General features: G+C 45.6%; 6 protein-coding genes across 6 annotated transcripts; 3 read left to right on the top strand and 3 right to left on the bottom strand.

Annotated features, from left to right (window-relative positions):
- Positions 1 to 4,432: 4,432 nt before the first annotated feature.
- Positions 4,433 to 4,770, bottom strand: LACBIDRAFT_311320 (uncharacterized protein; the record flags this gene model as incomplete). The annotated part of the gene is made up of 2 exons (XM_001876423.1): positions 4,433 to 4,489; positions 4,546 to 4,770. The coding sequence occupies 2 exons, from the start codon at positions 4,768 to 4,770 to the stop codon at positions 4,433 to 4,435; spliced, it is 282 nt and encodes a 93-aa protein (XP_001876458.1).
- A 199-nt stretch (positions 4,771 to 4,969) lies between these two features.
- LACBIDRAFT_323285 (uncharacterized protein) lies at positions 4,970 to 6,143 on the top strand (the record flags this gene model as incomplete). Its single annotated transcript, XM_001876887.1, has 5 exons — positions 4,970 to 5,005; positions 5,044 to 5,206; positions 5,357 to 5,420; positions 5,683 to 5,782; positions 5,856 to 6,143. The coding sequence occupies 5 exons, from the start codon at positions 4,970 to 4,972 to the stop codon at positions 6,141 to 6,143; spliced, it is 651 nt and encodes a 216-aa protein (XP_001876922.1).
- A 411-nt stretch (positions 6,144 to 6,554) lies between these two features.
- LACBIDRAFT_323284 (uncharacterized protein) lies at positions 6,555 to 8,774 on the bottom strand (the record flags this gene model as incomplete). Its single annotated transcript, XM_001876422.1, has 9 exons — positions 6,555 to 6,880; positions 6,939 to 7,164; positions 7,221 to 7,260; positions 7,378 to 7,508; positions 7,659 to 7,925; positions 8,069 to 8,092; positions 8,146 to 8,209; positions 8,413 to 8,585; positions 8,640 to 8,774. The coding sequence occupies 9 exons, from the start codon at positions 8,772 to 8,774 to the stop codon at positions 6,555 to 6,557; spliced, it is 1,386 nt and encodes a 461-aa protein (XP_001876457.1).
- A 444-nt stretch (positions 8,775 to 9,218) lies between these two features.
- LACBIDRAFT_323283 (uncharacterized protein) lies at positions 9,219 to 10,607 on the bottom strand (the record flags this gene model as incomplete). Its single annotated transcript, XM_001876421.1, has 6 exons — positions 9,219 to 9,259; positions 9,377 to 9,578; positions 9,604 to 9,963; positions 10,054 to 10,106; positions 10,294 to 10,349; positions 10,570 to 10,607. The coding sequence occupies 6 exons, from the start codon at positions 10,605 to 10,607 to the stop codon at positions 9,219 to 9,221; spliced, it is 750 nt and encodes a 249-aa protein (XP_001876456.1).
- A 742-nt stretch (positions 10,608 to 11,349) lies between these two features.
- On the top strand, positions 11,350 to 18,200 carry LACBIDRAFT_292698 (uncharacterized protein; the record flags this gene model as incomplete). The annotated part of the gene is made up of 28 exons (XM_001876886.1): positions 11,350 to 11,480; positions 11,593 to 11,654; positions 11,760 to 11,797; positions 11,859 to 11,909; positions 11,964 to 12,142; positions 12,192 to 12,231; positions 12,290 to 12,418; positions 12,473 to 12,518; positions 12,575 to 12,709; positions 12,772 to 12,923; positions 12,983 to 13,344; positions 13,399 to 13,747; positions 13,934 to 13,952; positions 14,253 to 14,367; positions 14,821 to 15,058; positions 15,120 to 15,183; positions 15,496 to 15,556; positions 15,830 to 16,060; positions 16,138 to 16,172; positions 16,216 to 16,394; positions 16,514 to 16,730; positions 16,867 to 17,048; positions 17,103 to 17,233; positions 17,327 to 17,390; positions 17,443 to 17,526; positions 17,582 to 17,701; positions 17,752 to 17,968; positions 18,145 to 18,200. 28 exons carry the CDS (start codon positions 11,350 to 11,352, stop codon positions 18,198 to 18,200), a joined length of 3,687 nt encoding a protein of 1,228 aa, XP_001876921.1.
- Positions 18,201 to 20,924: 2,724 nt separating this feature from the next.
- LACBIDRAFT_311315 (uncharacterized protein) lies at positions 20,925 to 21,234 on the top strand (the record flags this gene model as incomplete). Its single annotated transcript, XM_001876885.1, has 1 exon — positions 20,925 to 21,234. The coding sequence occupies one exon, from the start codon at positions 20,925 to 20,927 to the stop codon at positions 21,102 to 21,104; it is 180 nt and encodes a 59-aa protein (XP_001876920.1). The 3' UTR covers positions 21,105 to 21,234.
- Between the last annotated feature and the right edge of the window lie 4,134 nt (positions 21,235 to 25,368).

The following is a 25,368-nucleotide window of genomic DNA, read 5'->3' as shown; positions in this document are numbered from 1 at the left end:
GAATACCCTTCTAAACCTGGAATAGAGTTTCCACCGCCATACATTATCCCGTAGTTGCATGTTCCGTTTAAGTATCTAAACACGCACTTGATTGCACTCCAGTGTGCAGGGCTCGGATTGCTTGTGAATTGGCTTAAATGTTGAACAGCGTATGCAATGTCAGGCCGCGTGCCAATTGCTGCATACATTAATGATCCTATAGCCACTGCGTATTCTGGGATACCGTGATGTTCCCCTTTGGGAGTTTTAGTTAGTTTGACATTCGTATTGAGTGGCATTTTGACAGGCATGGATTTGGACATTCCAAATCTGTCCAAGATTTTTCCCACATACTGATTTTGTGTTAAATGTATTGTGCCCTTCTTGAGATCCCTTTGAACTTCAAATCCCACTATTTGTTTGAGTTCTCCAAGATCCGAGATATCAAACTTTTGGCCAAATTCTTTTTTGAATTCTGCCATGGCTTCGTCATCTGAAGCTAAAATTAACATGTCATCAATGTGAACTCTGATGATGATGAGGTTGTTCCTGATGTGCCTAATATAGACACATTGATCCGAGAATAGCTGTGTGAAGCTGAGTTGAATGAAAGTCCTGTTTAATTTTTCATTCCACACGCGTCCAGATTGTTGTAGTCCATAGAGTGTTTTCTGTAATAATAGTACTGAGTCCGTGCCGTCCTTGTATCTGGGGATTTGCTTCATGTATATTTGTTCTTTGAGTTCACCATTTAGGTAAGCTCCCACGATGTCAACAACATGGGCGACTAATCCATATGATGCGGCGATAGCTAATAATAGCCGCAAGGTATTGAGGCGCATCACTGGTGCGAAAGTCTCAAAGAAATCGATTCCGGGGATTTGTGAAAATCCCTTTGCAACTAATCTTGCTTTGTGCCATACAATTTTGCCTTCCGTGTCGCGCTTGAGGCAGAAAACCCATTTGCAATTGATGGCCACTCTACCTTTAGGGATTTTCACCTTGATGTATGTCCCTAGATTCTCTAATTGATGGATTTCCGCGTCCATTGCCTTTTTCCATTCAGGCCAATCTTGATGGGATCTGGCTTCTTCAACATCTCTCGGATCGTCATTTGCATTCAGCACTTTTTGTGCAAACATTGCATAATCACAAGTTTCCATGTTTTGCACAAAATTAGATTCTTCCTCTGTAAGGACTGGTACTTGGTGTTGCCATTCCTTAGGGCCTCTTGCCGCAGGATTATTTAGAAATCTGTAATGGAAAGGTGATTTCTCAGCAACACGTGTAGACTTTTCCCATGTCGGGAGTGGAATTTTTGATGGCTTCGGCGTTTCCTCAGTTGTACTATTTTTAGTACTGATCTTCTCATCAGGAAGTTTATCGTCTGTTGGGGGATTGATTTGCTCATCATTGTCCCCCTCAATCTCCATAGGACGATTAATCGGAATTTCTATGTCATCATAGTCACGTATTTCCGTGTCTTCCTTTGAGAAGATAACATTGCATGAAGTTAGAATTTGGTTGCTGTTCCAATAGCGGTAACCTTTAGTACTGTCGTCAATGCCGACAAAAATGAATGGGCGTGATCTGGGGTCAAGTTTTTTATTTTTCTTGTCTTGTTGTAAAACCCAACATTTGCGGCCGAATTCTTGTAAATTTGCGATATTAGGTCTCTTGTTCCAGAATACTTCATCAGGAGTTTTATTGTCCCTTAAGGCATGTGTGGGGGAACAATTTCGGAGATATGTAGCATATTTGACAGCTTCTGGCCAAAGATAGTAAGCCAGATGTGGATCTTGTGAATGTAACATGGCGCGCGCCTCCGACACTACAGTTCGGTTTCTGCACTCTGCAATTCCATTCTGTGAAGATGAGTAAGCTGCTGTGACCTCGAGAAATATCCCATTATCCAATAGATATTCTCTGAATTCTTCTCCAATAAATTCTCCTCCCCCATCAACTCTAAGTTTCTTGAGTTTTCGGCCTGTTTGCGTTTCTACAAATGCCTTATACTGTTTAAACTTAGATAGTGCCTCTGATTTCTTGTTAAGGAAATAGCGCATTGATCGTCGTGATTTCCCATCAGTAAATGTGGCAAAATACTTTTCTCCCCCTATTCTGGTTGTTTGAGCAGGTCCCCAGAGGTCGGACACTGTTAAATCACCAATCTCCGCTATCTCTGCTTTGGATTCTTGCGGATATGGTGTAAGGTGTTGCTTTGCGAGTATACACACTGGGCATTGTTCCGTTGCTGGAACACTTTCATCAACTTCCATGCCGGTAACCATCCCTTTTGACTTCAATTGTTTAATTGAAGCCATATTCAAATGTCCCATAATTCTATGCCATTCATCCCATGTGTGTGCGCTTGTTTTTATTGAATAAGTGTGGTCTTGTTTGGTTGGGACTTTCACATCCATCAGGTACAGATTTGAGATCTTGGTACCTTTTGCCATGATCGTCTGATTTGGTGCCTTGAATCTCACATCCTTGTCCATAAATAGAACTTGTATCTTGGCACCCATAACGTGCCCGAGTAAAATGAGATTATGCAGTGCTTTTGGGACATATAGCACATCCTTTAGGGTAATCGTGCAAGCTTTTCCATCAACATTAGAGGTTAGCTTCACAGTCCCTATTCCCGTGACTGGCTGATTGCCAAGTCCTTTAATGAAATGATTTGATATTGGAGCATATTCACTAAAATAGCTCCTCTGTGCCGATATGTGAGAAGTGCATGCTGAGTCTGCTAACCATGCGCCACTAGGCACTGAAATGAATGCCATGTCAGGTGAGCTATCAATTCCTGCAAAAGCGAAATCATCAATGACTTCATTTGCACACACTCCCCCAAATTTGGACTTCTTGTAATGCTTCTTGTTTGATTGATCATTTGGTTTTGATCAGCAATCTGCCTGTATATGGCCACGTTTGCCGCATCCAAAACATGTTATCTTTGAACTGCATTTTTTCTTGCCCCATTTGGCAGCTAGGGCGGTATCTTTGGTGCCCTGAATCTTGAGCCGTCTGTCATGCTCAAGAATTCTGGCTATGAGTTGTGGCACTTTGTAAGTGCAGATGAATCAATAGATGAAATGTAATTATTCCAGTTATCGGGTAACAATGTAAGTAGAATAATAGAGAATTCTGAGTCCTCTATTTTCTGTCCGAGATTTTGCAATTCTTCCTGATAGACTCTCAGGGTCCTGAAGTGGTCTTCAATGCTAGTGCCATCCTCGCACTTAGCCCGAAATAGCTTTCGGCGGGCAAGGACTATTCCTAACGGCCCTTGAGCTACCAATAGACCCTTTAGCGTATCCCAAGCTTCTTTCGATGTTTTTGTACTAGATACATAAACCAATAGTTTATCAGCTACCCACAATCTTATCGTCGATAAAGCTGTCCAGTCCTTCTTATCCCATGCTGGTTTCTGGTTGGCGTCTGATGGCACCATTCCAGGATCCACATAGTCCCATAGACCCTGATCTGTCAAGATGTCCATTAGTGTTTGGAAGTCCGGTCTCATGACTGGAAAAAGACCATAACCAGACCGGACCAAGACCGCAAAAGACCAGACCTGCGGTTACAGTCTTTTATTTTTGAAATGTAAAGACCGCAAAAAAAACCGGTTAACGTGAACCGGTCTTAACCGGTTTGGACCGGTCTTTTGTAGCCCCTTAAATACCCTTTAAAACGCACCCAAGAACGTACGATTTGGTAAAAAAACGAGAGAGATATGAATTAAAATGTAAATTACTTTTGGGAATAATAGATGTACCAGACTTATTTTATAGAAGCACCAATTCCTAACGGAATTTAACGTTCTTGAGCTCGTTTTGAAGCTATTAGAGATGTTAATAAATTTAACGATTCATAATTTTAAAATATTGGCCTAAAGACCGGTCATAAACTGGTTAAAACCGATGCAGACCGAAACCAGTCTATAGACCGCAAAAAACCGTGGTCTGCGGTCTTTTTGCGGTCCGGTCTGGTCTTTTGACTTCTGAGGAAAAGGCAGACTGGTTACGGTTACGGTTAACGCCCCTGGGCATAAAAAAACCGGACCAAACCGGACTTTCAAACACTAATGTCCATCATCTTGATTTTCCATACCGTGTAATTGTCCGCGCCTTTAAGCGGTTCAATCCAGTAAACATTTGATGATCCATTATTGGTCTCCATTTGCTGCTATGTAATTGATAGGGTAACATGTGATAGGGTATCGTGTATGATAAAGTCTGTGATGTGGTGATATAGTGGTATGACAAAGTTTTGTATAGTGTGTGTAGTATGTTTAGGGCTCAGGGCCCATAACCTGTTGGAGCAGCAATTACGAGGGGTAGTGGTTAAGTGAGAAGGTAATGAATTTGGGGACTCTCAGTCCCCCTTATATACTACAAACATATGTAACTAGAATGTACTACAAACTACTATAACTATCTACAGTGTCCTATATGAGACTAGTACGTGCGCATATGCACGGGATCGGCATACCGGAGTTGCCGGTCTGCCTCGACTATTCAACAGTGAGTGCATGTTCAACTAAGTATAGATGATACTCACACTGTCCTTCTCCGAGCCCACGTTGTCAATGGTGACATTTGTTGCCACGTCTGTTACTGCCGTCTCCCCACTTTCACGTAGTACTCCCTCAATCTCTATGTCGTGTTTGTCTGCCAACTTTGCGTTACATGTCATGTTCCCCTCGCATCCCTCTTTGAACTCTCCAGATTCGGTGCCATTTGACTCTTGCTCATCCGAGCTGTCCTCGAGTTCCAGAGATTCCATGGCTGCATGACTGGAATATCTTAGTGAGTCACTCTTGCGCTAACAAATTGTTTTTCGGCAAATGTACCCTCTATAAATGTTGGCAATGGTCTGAACCGGCACCCCTCGACTCCTGCTCGTCCAAGCCAAATTTATGATTAGATAAGATTAAAGAAATATTATATAAAGCTTGAATATCATTGAATTTGGACTGATCTACATGTTCTGGAGTGTATTGGCACTGCAAACCTGCAAGGTATGGCCTTCCAGGCCTGTTTTGAGATCATTTTGTAGAGGGTTCCATTTTTTTTTTCTGGGCCTGCGACCGACCTACCTACCCAACCCCCGGTCGGACTTTGGAATCCTAAGACCCCCTTGAGAAAGCCTGTGTCAAAACTAAGAGAGGAAATCGAGGATTTCAAACTCCTGAAGCATATCAAACTCCTGGTCACTGATAGTATGCAGAAGAAGGAGAAGACGTTCCCTCGATAAAGAACCCGGCTAAGCCTCATCAGTGGGTCATCAAGTGTCATTCCGAAGAAGCACAATTTCACATGTCTTGAACTTTCGTATTCTTGTCTTTCACAATCTGATCTTTTCCTTTCAGGATCTACTCTCCAACTCAGCCCGATCTGTTTTGGAGTCTTCCCAAAGGCAATGATGGGACATTTGTAAGTTCACCCCCCGTTTTCGTGAGTCACTGCAATTTATTCTCTTACTCATGCTTATTTCCTCTCTAGTGTACTATGGGGTTTAAAACGAGGCTGGGGCATCTGCTTCTAAGGTGCCTCTCGACCCAGAGCAAGACTAGGTGTCTAGGGTGGAGCTTGCCCTGGTCTCACCACCGGTCTCTGTCACCTCTTTGAAGCGATAAGTTATCTCTGCAAAAGAGGGCATTACTGGTTCATCTCAATTTTTTACAAATTGGGACAGGCCCCGGGAAGCTCACGCCATTTCTTGTCCGCAAAAAGTCGCCAAAACGGACCTCAAATCCACTATCTTTTGGGCCTCAAATCCGCAATCTGGGACAAGGGTCAGCACGTGATATTCCCTAAAAAGGAAGCTTCCCATAAATTTACTTTTTGACGCCGCTACACTGTCCAAAGACAGCCGTTTCCTTACAGATGAAGCCCAGTGCTTCCCTCTCTTTGTTACCAGTCGCCTTCAGTGAGATGGATGGGACTGCAAAATCTGCTCAGTTGTACCCTCAAATCCGCTATTTGTGGACAAACCTGCCATCGAAATCGCCTCAAATCCGCTATTCTGGGACAAAGATATGCCAAATTTTGGGCCCTCAAATCCGCTATTTTTGGACAAGAAATGGCCTGAGCTTCCCGGGGCCTATTGGGACACAATACCATGGGTTGTTCATCTACTTTATCGCACGCCGTTGAACTGAGATCTGGTACGTCCAGTAACCTTCGCATTCAAGTTTGCTTAATATTTTCTCAAAAAGATGGCCGGGATCTCTCCGAGTCTATTTTTCTTCTGATCCCTGTCGCGACCTAGTCTCTCGTAGACAGACATTGATATTATGTGAAGTGTTCCTTGGTTCACGGTCGCGACTCATGGATATGCCTGATTTTACCAAGAGAGGGTACAGTGGCAGAAATGTGTATTGTGGATACTAAGTCAACATAGAATCAAGATGTGCAGTTGCCAGTGAGGGACGAGGCAAAACTCTAGTGTCAGATCTTAGCCCGTATAGAAGGATGGAGACCACCCAGCAGAACTCTTTTTAGTCGGTCCGGAGTGAACGTCTTTCCATAAGGAACAGTGTCAACCATGCTCTGTATGAGGCTGAATCAGTCTCGATGCAAGAGACGAAACATAAGAGACCTCACGCGAACAGGACCATTGCACAAAGCCATCAAAGCTTGGTCTGCCCCCTCGTCGTTGCCTATCTGCACAAACTGGATTCCAACCGCGTTCATGTGATGAAGTCCTTCATCTAATTTCTGCGCGGCTGTTTGGATGACCGCCGCAGGATCGTCGGTTGGAACACCGTCAGTAAGGACGATGATGTCCGCGGGTTTAATGTGACCGTAGGCCTGCGTGTCCACCGCGGCGTCTAGCTTTTCGATAACTGGTCCCAGAATCGCCTCCAGTTTGGCACCGGTGGGGGTGAAGCCTAATACAGTAAACAATGCTCAATGAGAAAGACAGGGTGAGAATGCAGAGGCCCAGACCTGACGGCTGAACTTGGTCATAGACACTCAGAATTTCCTCTTGCGTCTGGTTATGCTTGTTAAGTTCGGCAATAAGGAATGCTAGGTAATTGCTGACCTTAACAAGTTCTTTGTGCACCGGAGAGTTGATGAAGCATACATCAACTCCGTCTGCATCGTATTGCATAGCCTCCTTCCCGATTTCAGCAAGAGCGGCCCTGACTTGTTTCCATCGTCCGCCGCTCATCTTAAGAATATTGAACATTAGAAGCTGGATGAGAGAGAGGGGGGGAAATGTCATACTGAGCCGGAATCATCAATGACGAAAATGATCTTATAGTTTCTAAAGATAAATGAGCAACAACCGGATTTCAAAAGAGACGGCACAGACTCAAGATACTCGTCTAAATATCCCGGACGAGGCCGATCGAGATTTTCATTGTAACCCTCTTTCACCGACCCTGGGGTTGGCTTGCCCGGATCATTTAGATCTACGGTCATCTTAACACTCAAATGAACCATGACTATAGCATTGTAGCCTGGTTCTGAACTGGGTGCGCCTGATTTTGGTTGAGACTGTCCGTCAAAGATCTGGATGAAAGTTAGAGACATGAACAATTTTCGGGTTCATAGTCTGACCCAGAAAGTTTGGTAATCGGGGATATTTCTCATATCACTTGGCCTCGACGACTAAAATGGAAATTTTAAATTTAGGAGGTGACAAGGAGAGAAGAAACAAACAGAAGTGATCCATAAGTTGCTGCTGACATCTTGCTTGGCTGGTAAGCTAAGTGGATTGCGCCTATGTGTATTTTTTGTGTGAAAGAGTTCAAGTACGACCACGGTTGCTTCGTCCACCGCTTGCATAACACAAGAGTTTGCACCGCTTGTGTCAAGTACCATTGCTTCATTGACAGAGTCCCATGAGCTGATGAAGCTTTGTACTTCTAGGATGCCTTGTACTTCGCGATGAATGCGAACGAGGTTCAGACATTTTCCGACAGAAACCTATCAGAAAAAACTGTGCATGACATTTAACATCAGAAAACTGAAGGAAGAACTACCGCCGAAATGGTCATAAGCCAGCCAGGAGGTATGGTAATCGCCACTTTATGTTTGATATTGGGTGGGTGTGAAATGGGGCGACTGACAGGTAGGGGTTCCGGGTGGCTTTCCTGTCGTAGCATTGAGCACAGGGAAGAAATTTAATAGCAATTAGCAGAAATACCATCTTAGCACCCATGACTGGTTCCTCGACTTTGCTGAACTTCCACCAACTCGACTCATCTGTGCTGTCACATACAAGCTGAAGCTAATAACAATAGGACCACGTAAACTTTGATAGGGAAGCAAACTAAGACAAAAGCGACCCACAGCCGTGGCATTTGAAAGGCCCCACAAAAGCGCAGTGTCTGTGGGGGAGTAAATACTACTTGGGATCGACCAATAGTGATAACACAAGAAGGGGACTGAGAAGGGAATATGCTTCACGTACATGTACGTGTCCGTTGCCTGACGTCGTTTGATTACCCACTGGTGGGGTTGGTCTTGACCTGGTTTTGCGTTGATCTCGTCTTCCTCCTCTGCGTCTGGCGGCATATTTGCCGAGAATCCATTGGAACAACTTTGGATTATCCACTTCTTCTGGGCTAACAAAGTAATCTTCCACTAAACGAATCCGTTTATTGTAAATCTCGAATGAGGCATAGGAAGTTGACTCACTCCAAAATCCTTGTTCGCATGCGATACCAAGCTACCCACATTGTCCTCAACATGACACGCGATGGAGAGGTCGTACTTGGCATTGATTATAATATATGTGCCCGAAGGAAGAAATTTTTCTGAGACGAACGACATCAATATGGTTGGTGGATGTGGACTGGGGATGTTCTGGTGGCTGGATGTTCACGGGTCAGAACCTCGAACCACCCCAGCTGATTACTCCTGATAAATAAGACATCGGAGTTAGCTCCACTACGCCTAAGTCAGATGAGTCTTGGATGAGTCTTGCTCAATTCTAATTCATTGAGAACTCGTCAGTTCCGCTGACTTGGGTGCACATTGATAGATGTGATTGAGAATGTTTGCATCAGTGTAATCTGTTGATTCACGCGATTAGAAACCGTTTAAACGGCTGGACGTTTGAAGCTGTCACGGACCATGAGCATACATTTAGAGAGCTAGAACATCATCAGCTGTTCAATTTGTTCAGGGGCATGGACTTTGAAATACTCGCCGCTTCCAATGTTTCGGGTTTTTATTGATAAATGTGTTATTGCGACCTTTGTTGGACATGGTGATTTACACGATTGGAAACTTGCCAGACGGCATGAGGCAGAGGCCTGCAGGAGGCATGAAGCCGATTGAGTCCGACATGAGCGTGAGCATTGTGGACGGTCATGTGTCACTCACGCATGACCGTCATTACCCTCGCTTTCCCAACGCAACATGCTTCTTACAGGTCCCAATTACAACGCATCCGAGTATGGTGTGGGCACGGAAGTTGGCATGGGATAAGAACTGATACTTGTAGATATTGACAGGGATAAGAGTGGTACCAACGGCGTTGCGAGCATCTGCAAGAGCTGATGCATATTCGGTAAAACTGAGTCCGCTCTGTGAGGAGCGGAAGAACGTGCGGAGGGCAAAGTAGCTTGTATCCTTTCGGCATGAACCGAGCGCGAACCTGTTTCTCAAACGATTCCCATGATGCATACTTGAGATAATCTGCCCTCCCAGTTGACAGTTCGTGCATCTGAGACCCAACGGGACGAATCTTGGTCATCACGGCGAGAGATGGAGCTTTTTCGGCCTTTGTTGCGTCGTAAATAGCGAAACCATCGTTAGCGGTGGGAGTGAGAGGTCCGGTGAAGGGAGCGATGACTTTGGATGCCATGATGTGCGTAATTGTCGGTGTCGGAATCCCCAGGATCCAATGGCTCAAAAATCTTGAATCTTCGATATCCAAATCGGGGCTGACAGTTGTCGAGGATGGTCCAGAAAGACGTCGGCGCGGGATCCGGTAAGGGAGTGAGAAGGGTGATGTCTACAGTGTTGTATCAGCCATAGGAATCTCCAGGAATTTATGTAGTGCTGTTTGAAGGTGGCGGTCGTGTGAAAATACATCAAAACGCACAAATACGAATTGCCAGAGTTCCGATTGAATTTTCTCCACAAGGGGGCCGTTTGCTACGATTCATAGCGCGTTGGAATCGTATTAACGAGGAGATGTGCGTCCCACCAAAATCTGAGTTATTTGGTTGAGTATTTATGTAGTTACAAATGATTCTAATTCATTAAGAACTTGTTAAGAACTCGTCGGTTCCACTGACTTGGGTGCTCAGCGCTCATTGATAGATATAATCTCTTGACTCACGCGATTGGAAACTGTTATACGGCCGGACGTTTGAAGCTGTCACGCCGGAGTCCTGACTTGGTCCGGACCAGAGCATACATTTAGGAGAGTTCAAAGAACGTCATCAGCAGTTCAATATGAGGGGCATGAATTTTGAAGTGCTCGCCGCTTCCGGGGTTCTGGTCTTTAGATATGTATTTGGTGATCTACACGATTGGAAACCTGCCAGATGGCATGAGGCAGAGGCATGAAGTCGATTGCGTCGGACATGAGCGTGAGCATTGTGGTGTCACTCACACATTCACTCGAGTCTTGCTTGCTTTATTCAACTTCATGTTGTGGTACTTACTTCCAATCCTTGTTTCTGCTTCCTTCGATCTCCCATGGCTTTTGTTGAAGAAAAATTTGTCCCATCGGGCATCTATCATATCACGAATGCAGGATCTAACCAGTCAATTATATGTAGTGATGGCGCAGAACGGTTGAACGCAAGTTCAAATGGTGACCATGAGGTGAGCAAGTCTTTCAGAACAATCATTCTGTACTAGTCATAGTGTCCATTTATGTCCCTTCTTTGCCCAGTGGTCGATTGTCTTGCTGGCCGGAAAAAAATGGAATATTCGTAGTCACACCAGCGGTTACCGTCCAAACATCGAACCAGAACCTGATGAAGGAGACGAAATACCCCTCCGACCAGCCCAACACAAACCTCATTCATGGGTTCTCAAGCGACGTGCCACAGCGCCAGATACATACTTGTCAGCCGTGTTCTATTTCCTTTCCAGTGCTCTAATTCGGATATTCTCACTTGCAGAATTTATTCACCCTCCCAACCTGGGCTCTTTTGGAGCCTTTCTGATGTAGAGGAAGGGGCTTCTGTATGTTTCACCTTATGGTGCTTAGTTGTTGTAGGCTTACCACGATAGTATCATTTGATAGCTAACGCTCGGCTGCGATGATAAAAACCCATTAAGTTGGTGGAAGTTTCGAAAAGTGGAATGTCCAAGAAAGCCCGATGAGGTATGACTCGCCATATGTATGTGGTTCGAAATCAGCTGCGTGACTGACGAACGCAAGATGGTCTACCTAAACGAGGACACAGAACCTAACCTTCTCGCTGTTGATCGACCCACACAGTCGCCTGTCGTGAATAATAAAGTCACGGTTATCATACCTCCTGGATGGCTTACGACGATTTCTGCGGTAAGGTTCGTTTCATTCGGTCAATGGGTTGCATTTCTAAATGCTTATTTTACAGATATCTGTTATGGATGGCATGAATCTGATACGTGTGAACCACATTATTAATGGGGTTTTAAGCACACAGCAGTTCATCAGTCGATGGGATTCCGAAGACCAAGCAATGACGGTGAATGAGAGCGGTATGAGCTCATGCGCAATTGCTGCAACCGATCAACCTTCAGTCTTGATATTTGAGTTTTTTCATTCAAAAAATAAACTCAAACGTGATCCGCTCATGTTATCAGAACATGGGCTCCTCAGTACAAATCTCCGTGTCGCCTGTGTAAGCTCCTTGCATCTGCCTACTTTTACTCGCATTAGATACCGACTTCCTCACCTTGTAGATGGAGCGTCAAGATACCATGAAGACTGTACCTGATTATCAAACTTTCTGGGTATATTTTTTCCGTGTACCTCACTTTTGGCGTCTCCACTTATCAAACGTATAGATTTTTGATGAAACCCCCACACCACGTGGCACCAATGCGATTCTTAATGTACATTCCTCGAAGAACAGTAGCGGAATAGACCTCAATGATCCCGGCAATCCAGCTCCCGGGACAACAAATCCCGGTTTTAATGACACCCTCGACTTACCTCGCCCCAGCTCCATGGCAGAATACATGACGTGGGCTGTTTTCACCTTCTCGCGATAACAATCAACTAAATCGTCATAGAAATTACCACATTATATTTGTTATCGACGACTCTAGCTCAGTTCGTTTCAGTTCCTTCTTGGTTCGAACTGACAACACATAAAGTTCTTCTCATGTAGATGCGCGGCCAACGATGGACTGAAGTACGCCTTGCTCTCACTGAGCTCTCCAAGGAGGCGATGCAATACGATGCAGATGGTATGGAGATCTGCTTTTTGAATTCGCAGAAGCGCAAGGACTGCATTGCCGTGCGTGAGGCTTTATGTTCTCTGATCAGTTTAAACACCAATCCTGTCACGTAGAACCCAGCGGATATGCTCGATATCTTCGACGCTGTTCAACCACGAGGTGCGCCGCTGTTGTACATGCTAACAACCTAAAATTCTGGTAAATTTTCGCGATAGGATGGACATACACGGGGGCAAAACTGAAATTTCTCTTGAACCGATGTATCAAGAGATTTGATGACGCTGCGGGAAAGCCAGAATATGCGGATATAAAACCAGTCGACATTATCGTGCTTACCGATGGTGCACCTAGTATGTGATATTGATTTCGGCTTCCGCGAAGGATGATACTTATTTCTCAAATTCGGTGCTAGCTGATGACCCGGCAGTCGTGATCGCAGATGCCATTCGGAGATTGGATGGTGCAAAGCATCACCTCAATGCCATCGGAATTCAATTTGTGCAGATAGGCGATGAAGACGGGGCTGCAGCCGCGCTACAACTGCTCAAAGACTGTCCCCTTCGTGTGGGTGTTTAATGACATATGGCGTCCTGTCTCATCTGATCTCATGCTGGCCGCTTTAGCGTATGGTCGATACCGTGCCCTACACAAAAGCCTTGACCCGACAGAGGCTCGCTGAGGTCCTTCTTGGTACTCTTCACCCTTCTATTAAGTCAGCAATTGCAGAAAAGTCGTCCACTGCGGTCAAAGAATGTCCTATTTGTTGCTCTGATGATATCCCAGAATATGAATATCCTCGCTTCCCGCCGACAAATCGATGTCAGCACGAGCCTATAGCGTGCCGACAATGCCTTGCACAGCACATAGAGGCGCAACTTTTTTCTCAAGCCATGGTCCTTGAGATCAATTGCCCAAGCCATCCTTGTCCGGAGAAGCTTGGCTACGACGAGATAAAGCAATGGGCTGCCGCTGATTGCTTCAAACGGTAAACTTCTAGTTCTTTCCAGCGTCATTCAGGTCAATGACACTTTTGTCTTAGGTACAATAGCATAGCTCTTCGACAACACTTGTCTGAGGACATCAACTTCCGTTGGTGTCTCAATGCGAAGTGCGACCACGGTCAAACTCATCGACTTGGAGGTCTTTATCAGTCCATCTCATTTCTCGAGGATATACTGACACAAGCACTGCGCAATGTAGATGAGTATCCGATTGTTCAATGCACCTGGTGTTATAAGAAGTCTTGCTTCACTCATCAGCTTCCATGGCATGAAGGCTTGACTTGCGCCCAGTTCGATTCTCTTCGTCCGGATGTAGCTGCTGACCAAGAAGCGGCACAACTCCTGATTGGTACCACCACTCAGCAATGTTCCAAGTGCAAAAAGCGGGTGGGTAGTTGTATTAAACCCCCTTTGTCCTCTGTTCGGACATTTCTTGCAGATCGAACGAAGCGCCGGATGTGATCATATGACATGTACGTTGGATCTACCCCCCTCACCACCCCTATTCTATGCCGCCTTCTCACTCTCCAACATTTACTAATCGATCTTGATATACTTATTCGTCTAATTCAGGTCGTTGCGGTCATCAATTGTAGGTGTTAAAAAGATTTCTCAAAGTCAGAGGCACTTATTCATGCTGCATCTCTTGAAGTTGCTGGAGATGTGGTGCAACCATATCCCACGACGAGATATACGGATCGTCCAACCACCTACCGACTTGCCCGCTGAAGCGATGACCCAAAGGTGAGTTGCAATTCAGTCTTTTGTTTCAGCGTGCCCAATTGACTTGTACCTTTCTCTACTCCCAGCATCGTATAAGTGAAAGTAAGGATAAATACCCAGGACTTGGTCTTGCGGGAGTTCTGTCTGAGTACACAATTTACTCCCGTAGCAAGGCGTTCCCTCATCCAGTTCTCGCAATCGGTTCTACTTAACTGTGCCCGAAGAATTACCTGTAATGTCATTGCCCTCCTCGGTAAATTTAGGCACTTTGGTCCATGCTCCCAGTGAGGTTACTTCTTGAAAATGTCAAGACATTCAACAGCATGGGGTAATCGAGTAGATGGAGCAGATCAACGTTTCGATCATTTTCAAACGGGGTAACGAAATGCGACACCCCGGATTGGGACAATCTGAAGTAGGACACACTGAAGTGGAGTACGACACAGTGCCGAGGCCGATGTGTCGCCTTTTGCGAAGGGTGTCACACTTCCCTCTCCTGCTAATTTCTGTGACAATTTTTCCCCATGTGAACTGCTCGATCAAATTCAAGAGTACCAAACGGCCGCAGACTGAGTTTACGTGGAAGAATGGTCAAGGAGTTTGCGTACTATCGTCTTAAGTAGTTCTCTTGCACTTGTTAAATGTTTGGATTCTGCTTTCGTCATCGTCTTGGGCCAGCCCAACCCGAGGTATTCGTGGTAACCTCCAAAGTTGAAAAGCTAGGCCACTCGTGGCAGTCTGCGCTTCCAGATCGACATTCTCCATGCATCCACTATCGCAAAATTCAGCCAGTGTTGTCTCGGTGGCTTGATACCAATCTTCTACGTCGTTCAAATCGCTCTCGAAATCTGGCTTGTCTGTGTCCGTATCACTGCTTGCAAGCGTGCATTGTCATCCTCTGCTCATAATCGTCTGGGTTCTTCAACGGCTTGTTCCTCATGCATCATTCTGAGCCTTGACACTTTTTTGGCAGGAGTGAGTTGCCCGAAAGGGCAATTTATTATCTGTTGGACGAAACCCCGTCGCCCTTCGATAGTGTGGCCCTAAGGAGAACATTATTAGTTTACATGGAATGAAAGCAGAAGAAAGCAGGGGAAGGGGTACGATGTGTCAGTGGAATGTAATCGCCCCTCGTCTCTGCGTGGAAGACTCGGAAAAAAGACGCACTTTACACCGCAGAAGTGTTTGCGGGGTTGTTCGTAGGAAGCTCCAAGGCTATAGAATGGTAACAGAAATACAAGGATTAAGCCTCTCCAAATTGATTTGACATGAAATACGTCGTGCCCGGCTCATCTATGGATGTGGTGGTAAATGACTCGGACTCTGAGCCTTTGTCCTGCAGGCTGCAGATGACTCGTCTGGAGAAATGAGCGGCATCGATGGGAAGAGGTGCTAAACCGAAGCGATCGTAGCTAGCTCAAACCGCGGAGAGTATGATGGTGAATCGACGGGCAATTGGGAGTTCCAGATATGGTAGGCTTCAGAGATCAGGAGTTGTATGATTCCACCTCTGTTCCGAGTTGGTAGCCCCGAAAGGTAGTGGGTAGCGACGTGAAACCGGATATCGCTGGGCGTACACGTTGCTTGTCGAGCGCATTACCAAAAATTAAAGTGTGTAAGAGTGAAATTTGAGTAAGTACTGGGGTTTCAAGGTTGATCAGATCTGTTCGTGTCACATGACGTCGTCGTGTTAGGTCACAGAGCATGTGACTTTTGTGCGCCATCCTTCAAAGCTTCACCGGTCAGCACCTTCGCCCATTGCTCAAAATGCCTATCCCCATCCTCCGGCTTCTCCGAGTCGCCCAACTCAAATCTTTCATACACAAGCACCGTCGTTTCACATTGGTTCTATCCCCAGGATGCTCAGCGGTTCCTTGCCTGGGGTATCCGAGCGATGAGGGGCAAGGTTCGCACTGACGACAAAGAAGGGACTCGGGAGGGGCCCGACAATGCGGTCTATTGGGAGGACGTGGATTTGTAGGAGGTGGTGAGGCATTTTGGTGGGATCGGTGTATTCTTGGAGCGCTTCCATTGCTGACTATTTGAATGACCAGCGGTATGACTGAAAACTGGACGAATCAAGTTGAAGGTAACTATATAGAAGGCCCGTAAACATATCTAGGACCTATTAGTTCATGAACTCGGCTCTCTAAGTACGTTCCCTACTCTATCTCCGCAGGTCTCTCTGCTTACATTACCCCAGGCATTGGCCTCCCTCACCTCCCTCCAACCCCACATAGACGCCATCCACGTCAAAGCCGAGGTTCACAACACCCGTAATCGACTCACTGCAAGACCTACTCCGACGCATGTACAACCGTCTACCCAACAGCTTCCGCCTGCTAACTCAGATGCCTTCAAAAAAAGGGCTAAACACCCCGCCATCAACACATTTGCCCAACTGAGATCATCGAAGTCCTGAGTACCCAGACCGAAGGCCGCACAAACTCGCTCTCCTACTGCCGCGAATGCCAACATGCCCAGGAACTCTTCCAGGTTCTCTCAGAATCCATCAAGAAGGAAATAGCTGCTGTCGATAAGGAGGGACATAGGGATCTTCGGTTGGGTGGATTGTCGGAGGTGCCGTTAGAAAGGATGAGGGAGACTGGGAAGAGCGTGTTTGATGGGCTGACGGCTGATCGGAGCTGTGTGTTGTGTAGGTATACGGAGGCAGCGATGCTTGAGTTGGTTTACCAAGCCAGACGCTGAATCACCGCTCATCAGTGATCACCACGATCCTGCTGATCCTCTTTATCGACCTCCACCCCCGAAATCCTCGCCAGGTATAAAAACACTTCCTTTGTATATTCTCGACAGCAACAACCTCCAGACATTCTACATGGCTTTTGCCGATGCTAAGTTCCTTCCTTCGGGTACCTACGCCATCATCAACGTCGAGTACAACCGTTTCATCTCTTTCAACAAGGAGGGCGAGTCTTTCTCCGCATCTGAGGTAGACTATGGGGTAAGTGTTTCTTTGATACGACGGGGGTTATCCTGATCATTTTTCCCACTATAGTGTGCCATCTCATTCCTCGCGAACAAGAAATGGTCGATTCAAGGCCCGCCAGATGTGTTCGCGGACATTGGACCTCATGCAGAGGAAGGAGAAGACGTTGTCTCGATAAAAAACCCGCCTAAGCCTCATCAGTGGGTCATCAAGCGTCATTCCGAAGAAGCACAATTCTACATGTGTTGATCTTTCGTATTCTCGTCTTTCACAGTCTGATATTTTTCTTTTAGGATCTACTCCCCAACTCAGCCCGATCTGTTTTGGAGCCTTCCCAATGGCGATGACGGGGCATCTGTAAGTACACGTGTATGCTTCAGGATACATAGTAATGACTGCATGTTCGCAGCTGCAATTATCTTCTAAATACGACAGCAGAGCAAGCTATTGGAAGTTCAGAAAGTTAGAAAAGGTGGACGGTGACCCCCAACCTGTATGCCTATTTGCTTTGATTACTATATCATAAAATCTGACGAATCGTCTTTAAGCCTGATCCAATGAAACAGTTTGTGGCTGCTGCTGTAAAGGGTCCAACTCCACTAGATTCAGCGATCAAAAATACCTTCGCCGTGACCATACCGGCTGGCTGGTTAACAACCATTACTTCAGTGAGTGAGAACCTCTTGCTGCCCAGTTGTTCTAACTCGGTTGTTGAAAGGTCTCCTGCGGAAATTGCGTTAATCTTGTCAGAGTTCGCCGCGTTGTCAATGAGGCGCTGGAGAAAGAAGATCTTATCAGTGGTTGGGATACTATTGATAAGGCAATGACGGTCGATGGAAGCGATTCAGATTCATTGGCTCTGCCTTCCGCGGAGGAGGCTTATGCCCTTGTCATCGAGGCTTTCAACTCTAGTAATCGAGCAAGGAAAGACCCACGTAAGTTACCTGGGTTCAAAGATTCAAGCACAAACCTACGCGTCATCACGGTACGTACCTCCCATGATTACTCCCCTCCTGGTGTTTATGATAACTAGCCGTGACCCGTGCTTCGCACGGGGCTTTCCTTTTGAAAGTTCAAACGTTCACCAATTTGAATTCCTGAATTTGTCCAGATTATAAAAGAATTGAATACATCTCTGAGCAGATCAATGCAGGACCAAAGTATTAGAGTAACAAAGTATCCATAAGGTGGAGGCTATTAAGAACTTCAAGAGGGTGGCACATTCTCGTCAGTGAAGAAATTAGCAGAACTCCCTGACTCAACCCTCTTGTGTTTGGCTGCTCTGGTAGCCTGTGCTGGTGTCGGAGTTGCTGGCGTTAGTGTCGGTGATTCAAATCATCAGATGCCTTCTGATTGTAGCTCAAAAGTCCTCTGTAGAGGCGCACAGGGTTTTCGAGGGAGCTACACAAATTCATCAGTCAAGTATTGAAGGCAAATCTCAAAAATAAAGAAACTCACCCTTTAATCTAAGTCATTTGTCAATGTCAAAACCACCGCAGATCCCGTAGGACAGAATACTACATTATTGACTTCCACGATGAACTTCTTGACTTTCCTTGGCTTGGAATCACTGGCAACAATTGCATTGCATCAGCAAAACCTGATTTTCCCACGTAGACAGGCATAGTGCTTCCGCTAATATCATAGTTTCCCATAGTTACATGCCAAGTTTGGCTAGATGCCGTAGCGCTCCACAGCACTCCACAGCACTGTGTGGGTGTAAGCTTGTGCTATACAGCACTACAGAGACTTGTGCCGTTACTATAGGGTGCTATAGAGGGGCCTCCACTTTCTACCCAGCCCTTATAGGGAGTCAAACTACAAGTATACTAGATTTCAGTAGAAAACACATTCCCTATTGTATATGAATAATTTATGACCAAAATACACCTGGAATAAGAAGAAAGTACAACACTGTCCAGAGATTGATTGACCTACAAAGATTGCAACAAGAAAGAATATGAAGTATCTTTTGCAAAACATATTCGTCTTTTGTGATTTTTTTTTGCGTTGGAAAGTGGTGTTCAAGCCGATTCCAACGCGTCTATTTACGTAGTATTTAGTTCAAAACTCAAATGGCTTTGGACCAATTACTGGTGAAGAATCTGCCTAAAAACGGTAAATGTTATCAGAGGTCGCCTTAAACATCAAAATATTAGGGGCTCTCAGACCCGTTTTAAAGCTCTAATTTGTGCGTTTCTAACAAGCCCAAAATCGCATGAAACGGAGCAGAACTCATGATGATAATATATATTTCAGATGTCTAATACAGGCCAAATAGTTTATGCTACAGTTTGTGAGGTACTCCAGATTTTTCTACGCTGTAAATTGGATTACATTCGCGTGAATGAAGCGATTAAAATAAGCCTACATAGAGGCCAAACGGTGTAATACTCATGAAGTTATAGCTATGAGCTACCCTAAAAAGTGTAAGTGTGAATTGATGGAAGTCGGTACAGTTGCGGGAAGTCACGTGCCGCGCTCAACACACATTTTCGAACTTAGACAACTTCAATTGTTACTACTACTACCAAAAAACAGGAAATTTTGGGAAATCATGGAAATAGCCAGGAAATTTCTGGTAACAACTGCAAATTTCTTGGAAGGCTCGGAAATTGTTCAATAATTTTCCAATATGAACTTTATATTTGCCTGATTACATGGTGCCATCTACAATTGTGTATGCCCACCTCAAATGCCATGCTTTCTGTGAAAGACAGTGACAGGCGACAAACAACTTCAAGTCGCGAGACAATTTGTTTAAGTCCGTTGAAACTCCAACATCATGTGATTATGTTGAACTTTGAATTTCCCAACACGGAAATTCATTGTTCTTCCTTCCCACCACAATATTCAACTTGTCCTCGACAAACAGTGTCCTCCCTCGTCGAGTTACAGCATCCTCCCTCCCTCGTTGACGAACTATGTCCCTCGACGAATGGTGTCCTCCCGCATCCATGAATGGCGTCCTCCCTCCCTTGAAGAATGGCATCCTCCCTCTCTTGAAGAACGGCTTCCTCCCCCCCTTGAAGAATGGCTTCCTCCCCCCCTTGAAGAATGGCTCCCTGCCTCCCTTGAAGAACAGCTCGCTCCTGTGAAGAATGGCTTCCTCCCTTAAAGAAAAGATCCCTCCCTCATCGACGAATGGCTCCCTCGTCGACAAACGACTCCTCCCTCAACGAATGGCTCCCTCTCTCGGCAAACGGCTCCCTCCCTTGACGAAAGGCTCCCTCTTGACAAACGGCCCCCCTCCCTCGACAAACGGCTCCCCCGATGAACAGTGTCCTCCCTTGACAAACTGCTCCTTCACTCGTCGACAAACAGCATCCTCCCTCCCTTCTTGATGGACGGCGTTTCTCCCTCGACGAATGGTGTCCTCCCTCCCTCGTTGACGAACGGCGTCCTCCCTCTCTCGTTGATAAATGGTGTTCCCCCTGCCTTGAAGAATGGCGTCTTCCCTTGCTTGTCAACAAACACATCTTCCCTCTGTTGTTGACAAACAGTGTCCTCCCTACCTCATTGATGAACGGCTCCCTCCCTTGAAGAATGGTGTCCTCCCTCCTTTGAGTCCTCCCTCCGTCCCTTGAAGAACAACCGTCCTCCCTTCCTTGTTGGCGAATGGCATCCTCCCTCTGTTGATGAAAGATGGACAGTCTCTTTTCCACTTTCAACTCTCAGTGACCCCGCCAAGGAGTCTGGGGATGGATGCAAACCATATTATGAACTTGGGCTTGGGAATATGCTCATTAGTATCTTTAATACTTGATACTCTGATTCCATAAATTTGATATACTGCAGTCATTACTATGTAGAATATTAGGATATCTTGTATAATGTAGTAGTGCAGACAATAAACTTATTTTTTTGTAACACAAGTTCTGTGTAAAAATCATGCAATATGGTATTAAAATGAGCAGAATGTATGCCCCCCCTCTAGGAATCTGCAGACCCCAGGGGTTGTTACTGAGGGCTGCAGATCTGCTCCGTAATTCTAGGGAGCACTATGAAGTGGCTATGTGTTTCTATGAATGGCTGCAGATCTGCTCTGAGATTCTAGGGAGTGCTGTGTAGTGGCTGTGCATTTCTATGTAGAGCTGCATAGAACACGCAGGTGACTGTAAAGGTGATACCCCTTTCTATGGTGCTATGGCACTACACAGCCCTGCCACGTGCTGCCTAGCTCACCCAGGTTTTGCTGATGTTGGCGAGAAAACCTGTGACAAACACATACTGCTTTGCATATGGCATAGGCTTGCCAAACTGTTCATACCGAGGAGAGTCAAGCACAGTGCAAGCGAAAGAGGCAGTAGGCTTGCTTTTAGAACCAGACTTGACAGGGCCCGTTTGTTATGGTACCTTCAGTATGCCTACTTCCATCCTCTCTTAGTCTACTATTCCCTCAAGTTCTATTTCTCTTCCCTGCTTGTCATTTGACTGTATTATTAATCGTAGTTATCGGCGTATATACCAGACTCGAGACGCTTTAACTTGTAACTATAGATACATCGAACACAAGGTAGCATGGTGATACAAGTATGTAGGAGAACGTTCCATGACCTTCCTCTAGGATCTAGAATTACTAGTAATGTATTTAAATATGTCTACAAGCTAAGATAGAAGGCATTCTTACTTTTAAACCCCAAACACACTGTGTGACTTAAGTTCTTGAGACCAAGACTAAGTAGTGACTATTCTAAGTATTTGGTAAAGCCTCGTGCTATCAAACTACTTATTCAGAATCATTAAAGTCATAGTACTAACATTTCTGATTAACGTTGCTCATCGTCAACGTTGAAGTATGTGAAGACTCATGTGATCTAGGGATCATCCTCTAAACTTACTCGTTGATCTATTCTATGTCCGTGAAACATTATCTATCACTATACATAAGTTTCGTTTAAATTCTACAATTACTGACACGCATCATATTCATAGGAATACGCCAACATTAGAATTGATGGACGAACTCTAACACCATTACTACGAAATATCCACGTCGAATGTTGCCTGGCGTTGATTGCAGTTTGCCACATACCCAGAGAGCTTCTTGGCGAGTTGAGTAGCTCAGAATTGTGAGCAGCTCGATTAGCGCAACAGCAATCCACTCTGGTCCTCTCGATGTATCCTGGTCGAGGACTTAGGGCGTTGGGTCTTGAAGAGGGGCGGTGACACCAAGGACTTCAGTCCACATTCTGGACCAGTCAGTGGTTGGGACCGTTGCGAAGAGCTTGCTGTATCCACTGTTGGTGTCGTTGCAGAGTATTTAGAATATTATCAGACTGTTAATGGTTAGATATACATATTGAGAAGAAGAATTGCTACGTACATGATGATCTTCAAGCTCGACAATGATTTTCGAACCTGTTGGCAAAGTGCATATCTTGAGCGTGTCGGGATTGTGACCGTGATTACAGGACACTGAAATTTCAAGAATTCTTGAGAAATTACCGAATTTGTGTACCACCAGCTGAATTTCAAGGTAGATTCAGCAGGGGCAGGGTGGTCTATTGAGCAGTGTTGATCTGGCAAGTATCAGGCCTTCTGTGTAAGTCAAAGCCACAAAACAGGAGGGAGTAAAAAAGCTCTGTTTGAATTGGTACCTACACAGCAAGTCAGACTAAGCAAACAGGGCAGAATAGCATCAACAGCGGTGGAAAATGGTGAATGAAAAAGGTGGTGTGGATGGCTGTCATGATAGCAGACAGACAATATAGCATCTGTGAGAGGAAGACATCATCAAAGTTGTCTAGTCTTTGTCCCCTGTGGGAAAGTGCCTTGTCGTTTTATAATAGCCTGTGACCTGTATAAGATAACTGTTGCATAGTGTACAGAGAGAGGTGACCAAGAAATTTGTGTATACAAATAACTTGGTTATGCATAGACCTTGCCTGAACTCAGAAAGGTGCAAACAAGGTCTGAGCATTCAGAAAGCTCAATTGTGTTTTTCCAAACCAACCAGCTGTATCAACCCAAGTGTAAGCTCATGATGGCAGGTTGGTGAGGCCAAACTGTCATCCCAATTGAGTGTCACTCGGAAAAGGGTTCAGTAAAATAATCAATTGCAGAAGTGGCTGGACAGTAAAGTAAACAATGTGGTAGTAGTACATGACAGTCAAGGGGTAGAGTTAACAAGTAAGGATGAAGGAATTTTGTGAGAAATATGGAAGTCTTCAAAGATAGAGGCAAGGCGGTCAAGGTGTGCTTTATTATAAGCTTTTGAGGTGGACATGGGCAAGATCTTGTCCATATGGCGCCAGTAGAGTAAAAAAGCAAGGGAGGTCCAACCCCCGGTAGTGGCGACAATTTCGGGAGGCACCCCTGCAAGCAACAGCTCAACAGCACCGCCAATATGGAAGCTGTGGCCCAGAATGTGGGTGACCATGGCAGAGGACCAAATTTTGGTGACGAAGCTGAGGAATTCATGCTTAAGAAGATTTTTGGGTTTGCCAGAGGACGAGGTGTAAGCAAAGAGGGTTGAGGAGGGTGGAATGGAGGTGATTCTTGAAGGCAGCGACGGGGCATAGAGGGTCACCATCATGGCAAGCAGTCAGGATGACAGTAGCCCCAAGTTCTTTTGTTGTCTTTGTCCATGGAATATCAAAGCTCACAGAGTGAGCGCCATCACGCAGAACACGAAATGAAATTCTAAAGAATGATAAGGAATAGGGTAAGTATGAAGTAGTGAGAACATACTTTGTAGAACACAGTGCATGATATTTTGGGTCAAGAGCACCGGCAGTGGTGAGGGTAGTTTCCCCCAGTCGGCGACAACCAAAAAAGGTAGCAAGGGCAACCGCCCAGACAGCAGCATGGAAAGAATTGGAGAGATCCAATGCACAACGCAAACAGGAAAGATGCTCGATAGAGACAGGAGCATGGAGAGTGCGTTTATGCTTCGTGCCTTCTTTGTTAGCGGAGGTGCGAGCTAAATGCACCCAGCTGTCATTACCATGCCAAGGAGCATGGTTCATGATATGCCAACTGCGTAGACCAGCCAGCCATGAGCGGATGGTATTGCCAGAGTGGAGACCTTTGTATTCTCCAATGAAAGCACAGAGCAAAAGGTAGTCAGCAGGCATGCGGGCCTCCTCAGAAATATCCCACTTGTCACAAAACTGGGTGAAGTGCAGAGGGCCTGCAGCGTATGTAGATTTGGCGTTGGGAGCCAAGGCTCCTCGGACAGCCATCATAGTGGACTCGACAAGAGGAGGTGGAAGCCTCTGTGTGATATCATGCTGGTGATGGGAACCAAAAGGTGTACGCCATGAAAAGATGTGGTCAGCGGCGGGGATGCGGGGACGAAGTGGATTGCTAGCAATAGAGCAACCTGGACAGGGCTTACAAGGACAAGTAACATGTGGAAGGGGAAGAGGGAGTTTTGAAAGTTCAGGCTTGTAGCAGGATTCAGGGTCAGAATTGGAAAGTTGGTTGGGAAGGAGACAGATAGGGATGGGCAAGGGAGGGGAAGGATGTTGGAAAGGGTGGAAAGAGTTTCGAGGACATGTGGGGCATGGTGAGAAAAGTTGTGAGATTGCTTCTCACCCACAGACCTCTCGACGACACTGATCGCCGAAATGAGCTTATGGTCAAGACTAAACATACAGGAAACAGTTGGATAGCTCCTGTGGGAGCTTGAAAGTTGGGAAGATCTGCTTTCCTGCCTCCCCTGGTTCTCTGCACGAGATGGGGTTGGCTGGATTAGCCACAGATTCAACATAAACAATTTCTGGAGAAATAGATAAATGGGAGAGGACGAGATAAGTATGGTGGAGGGAGAGGTTAATGTGAGAGTTGGGGCTATGCCCCTTCTCTAATGCACCAATAGTGCCCTGATTATCAGAGTGGATAAGCAAACAGCAGTGCTGCAAACCCATCTCTTCCAGGAAATAAGATAATAGCTTGACTGCAAGAGTCTCGAGCCAGCAAATGTCTCTACCAGCAATGTCGGAGTTTTCTAATTCGGGATCTCAACTGGTTCTAACTTGTTGTGGACGTTCCTATCAAAATTGCCGTCATAATTAAGAGCAACCAAAGAGTTTTTGGTTACAATTTTGGTCCCATCCAGGGTGGCAACCTGGTGGCAACAGGAGTTCCAGCATGATTGTAGCCAATTTTGGGCTAAAAAATGGAAAAATAAAGAACTTTCAATGGTTAGCACTGGTTAGAATGCCGATTCAATGCCGTCCCAATTTCGGCTGGTTGTGACAAAAGAAATAAATCTCCAACAAACTTTCCAGGTAGGAGAGAGTTGGTAGGAAGCCCAGTGGTCTCCAATAATAATACCAATACCCCACGAAGTAGAGGCATCAACATACAGGCCAAGGTCTTGAAGGGG

This window comes from Laccaria bicolor, genomic scaffold (assembly GCF_000143565.1).
Source record: "Laccaria bicolor S238N-H82 LACBIscaffold_4 genomic scaffold, whole genome shotgun sequence".
NCBI classification, from domain to species: domain Eukaryota; kingdom Fungi; phylum Basidiomycota; class Agaricomycetes; order Agaricales; family Hydnangiaceae; genus Laccaria; species Laccaria bicolor.
Note: the sequence above shows the minus strand (reverse complement) of the source record. Positions and strands in the feature narration are given on the sequence as shown.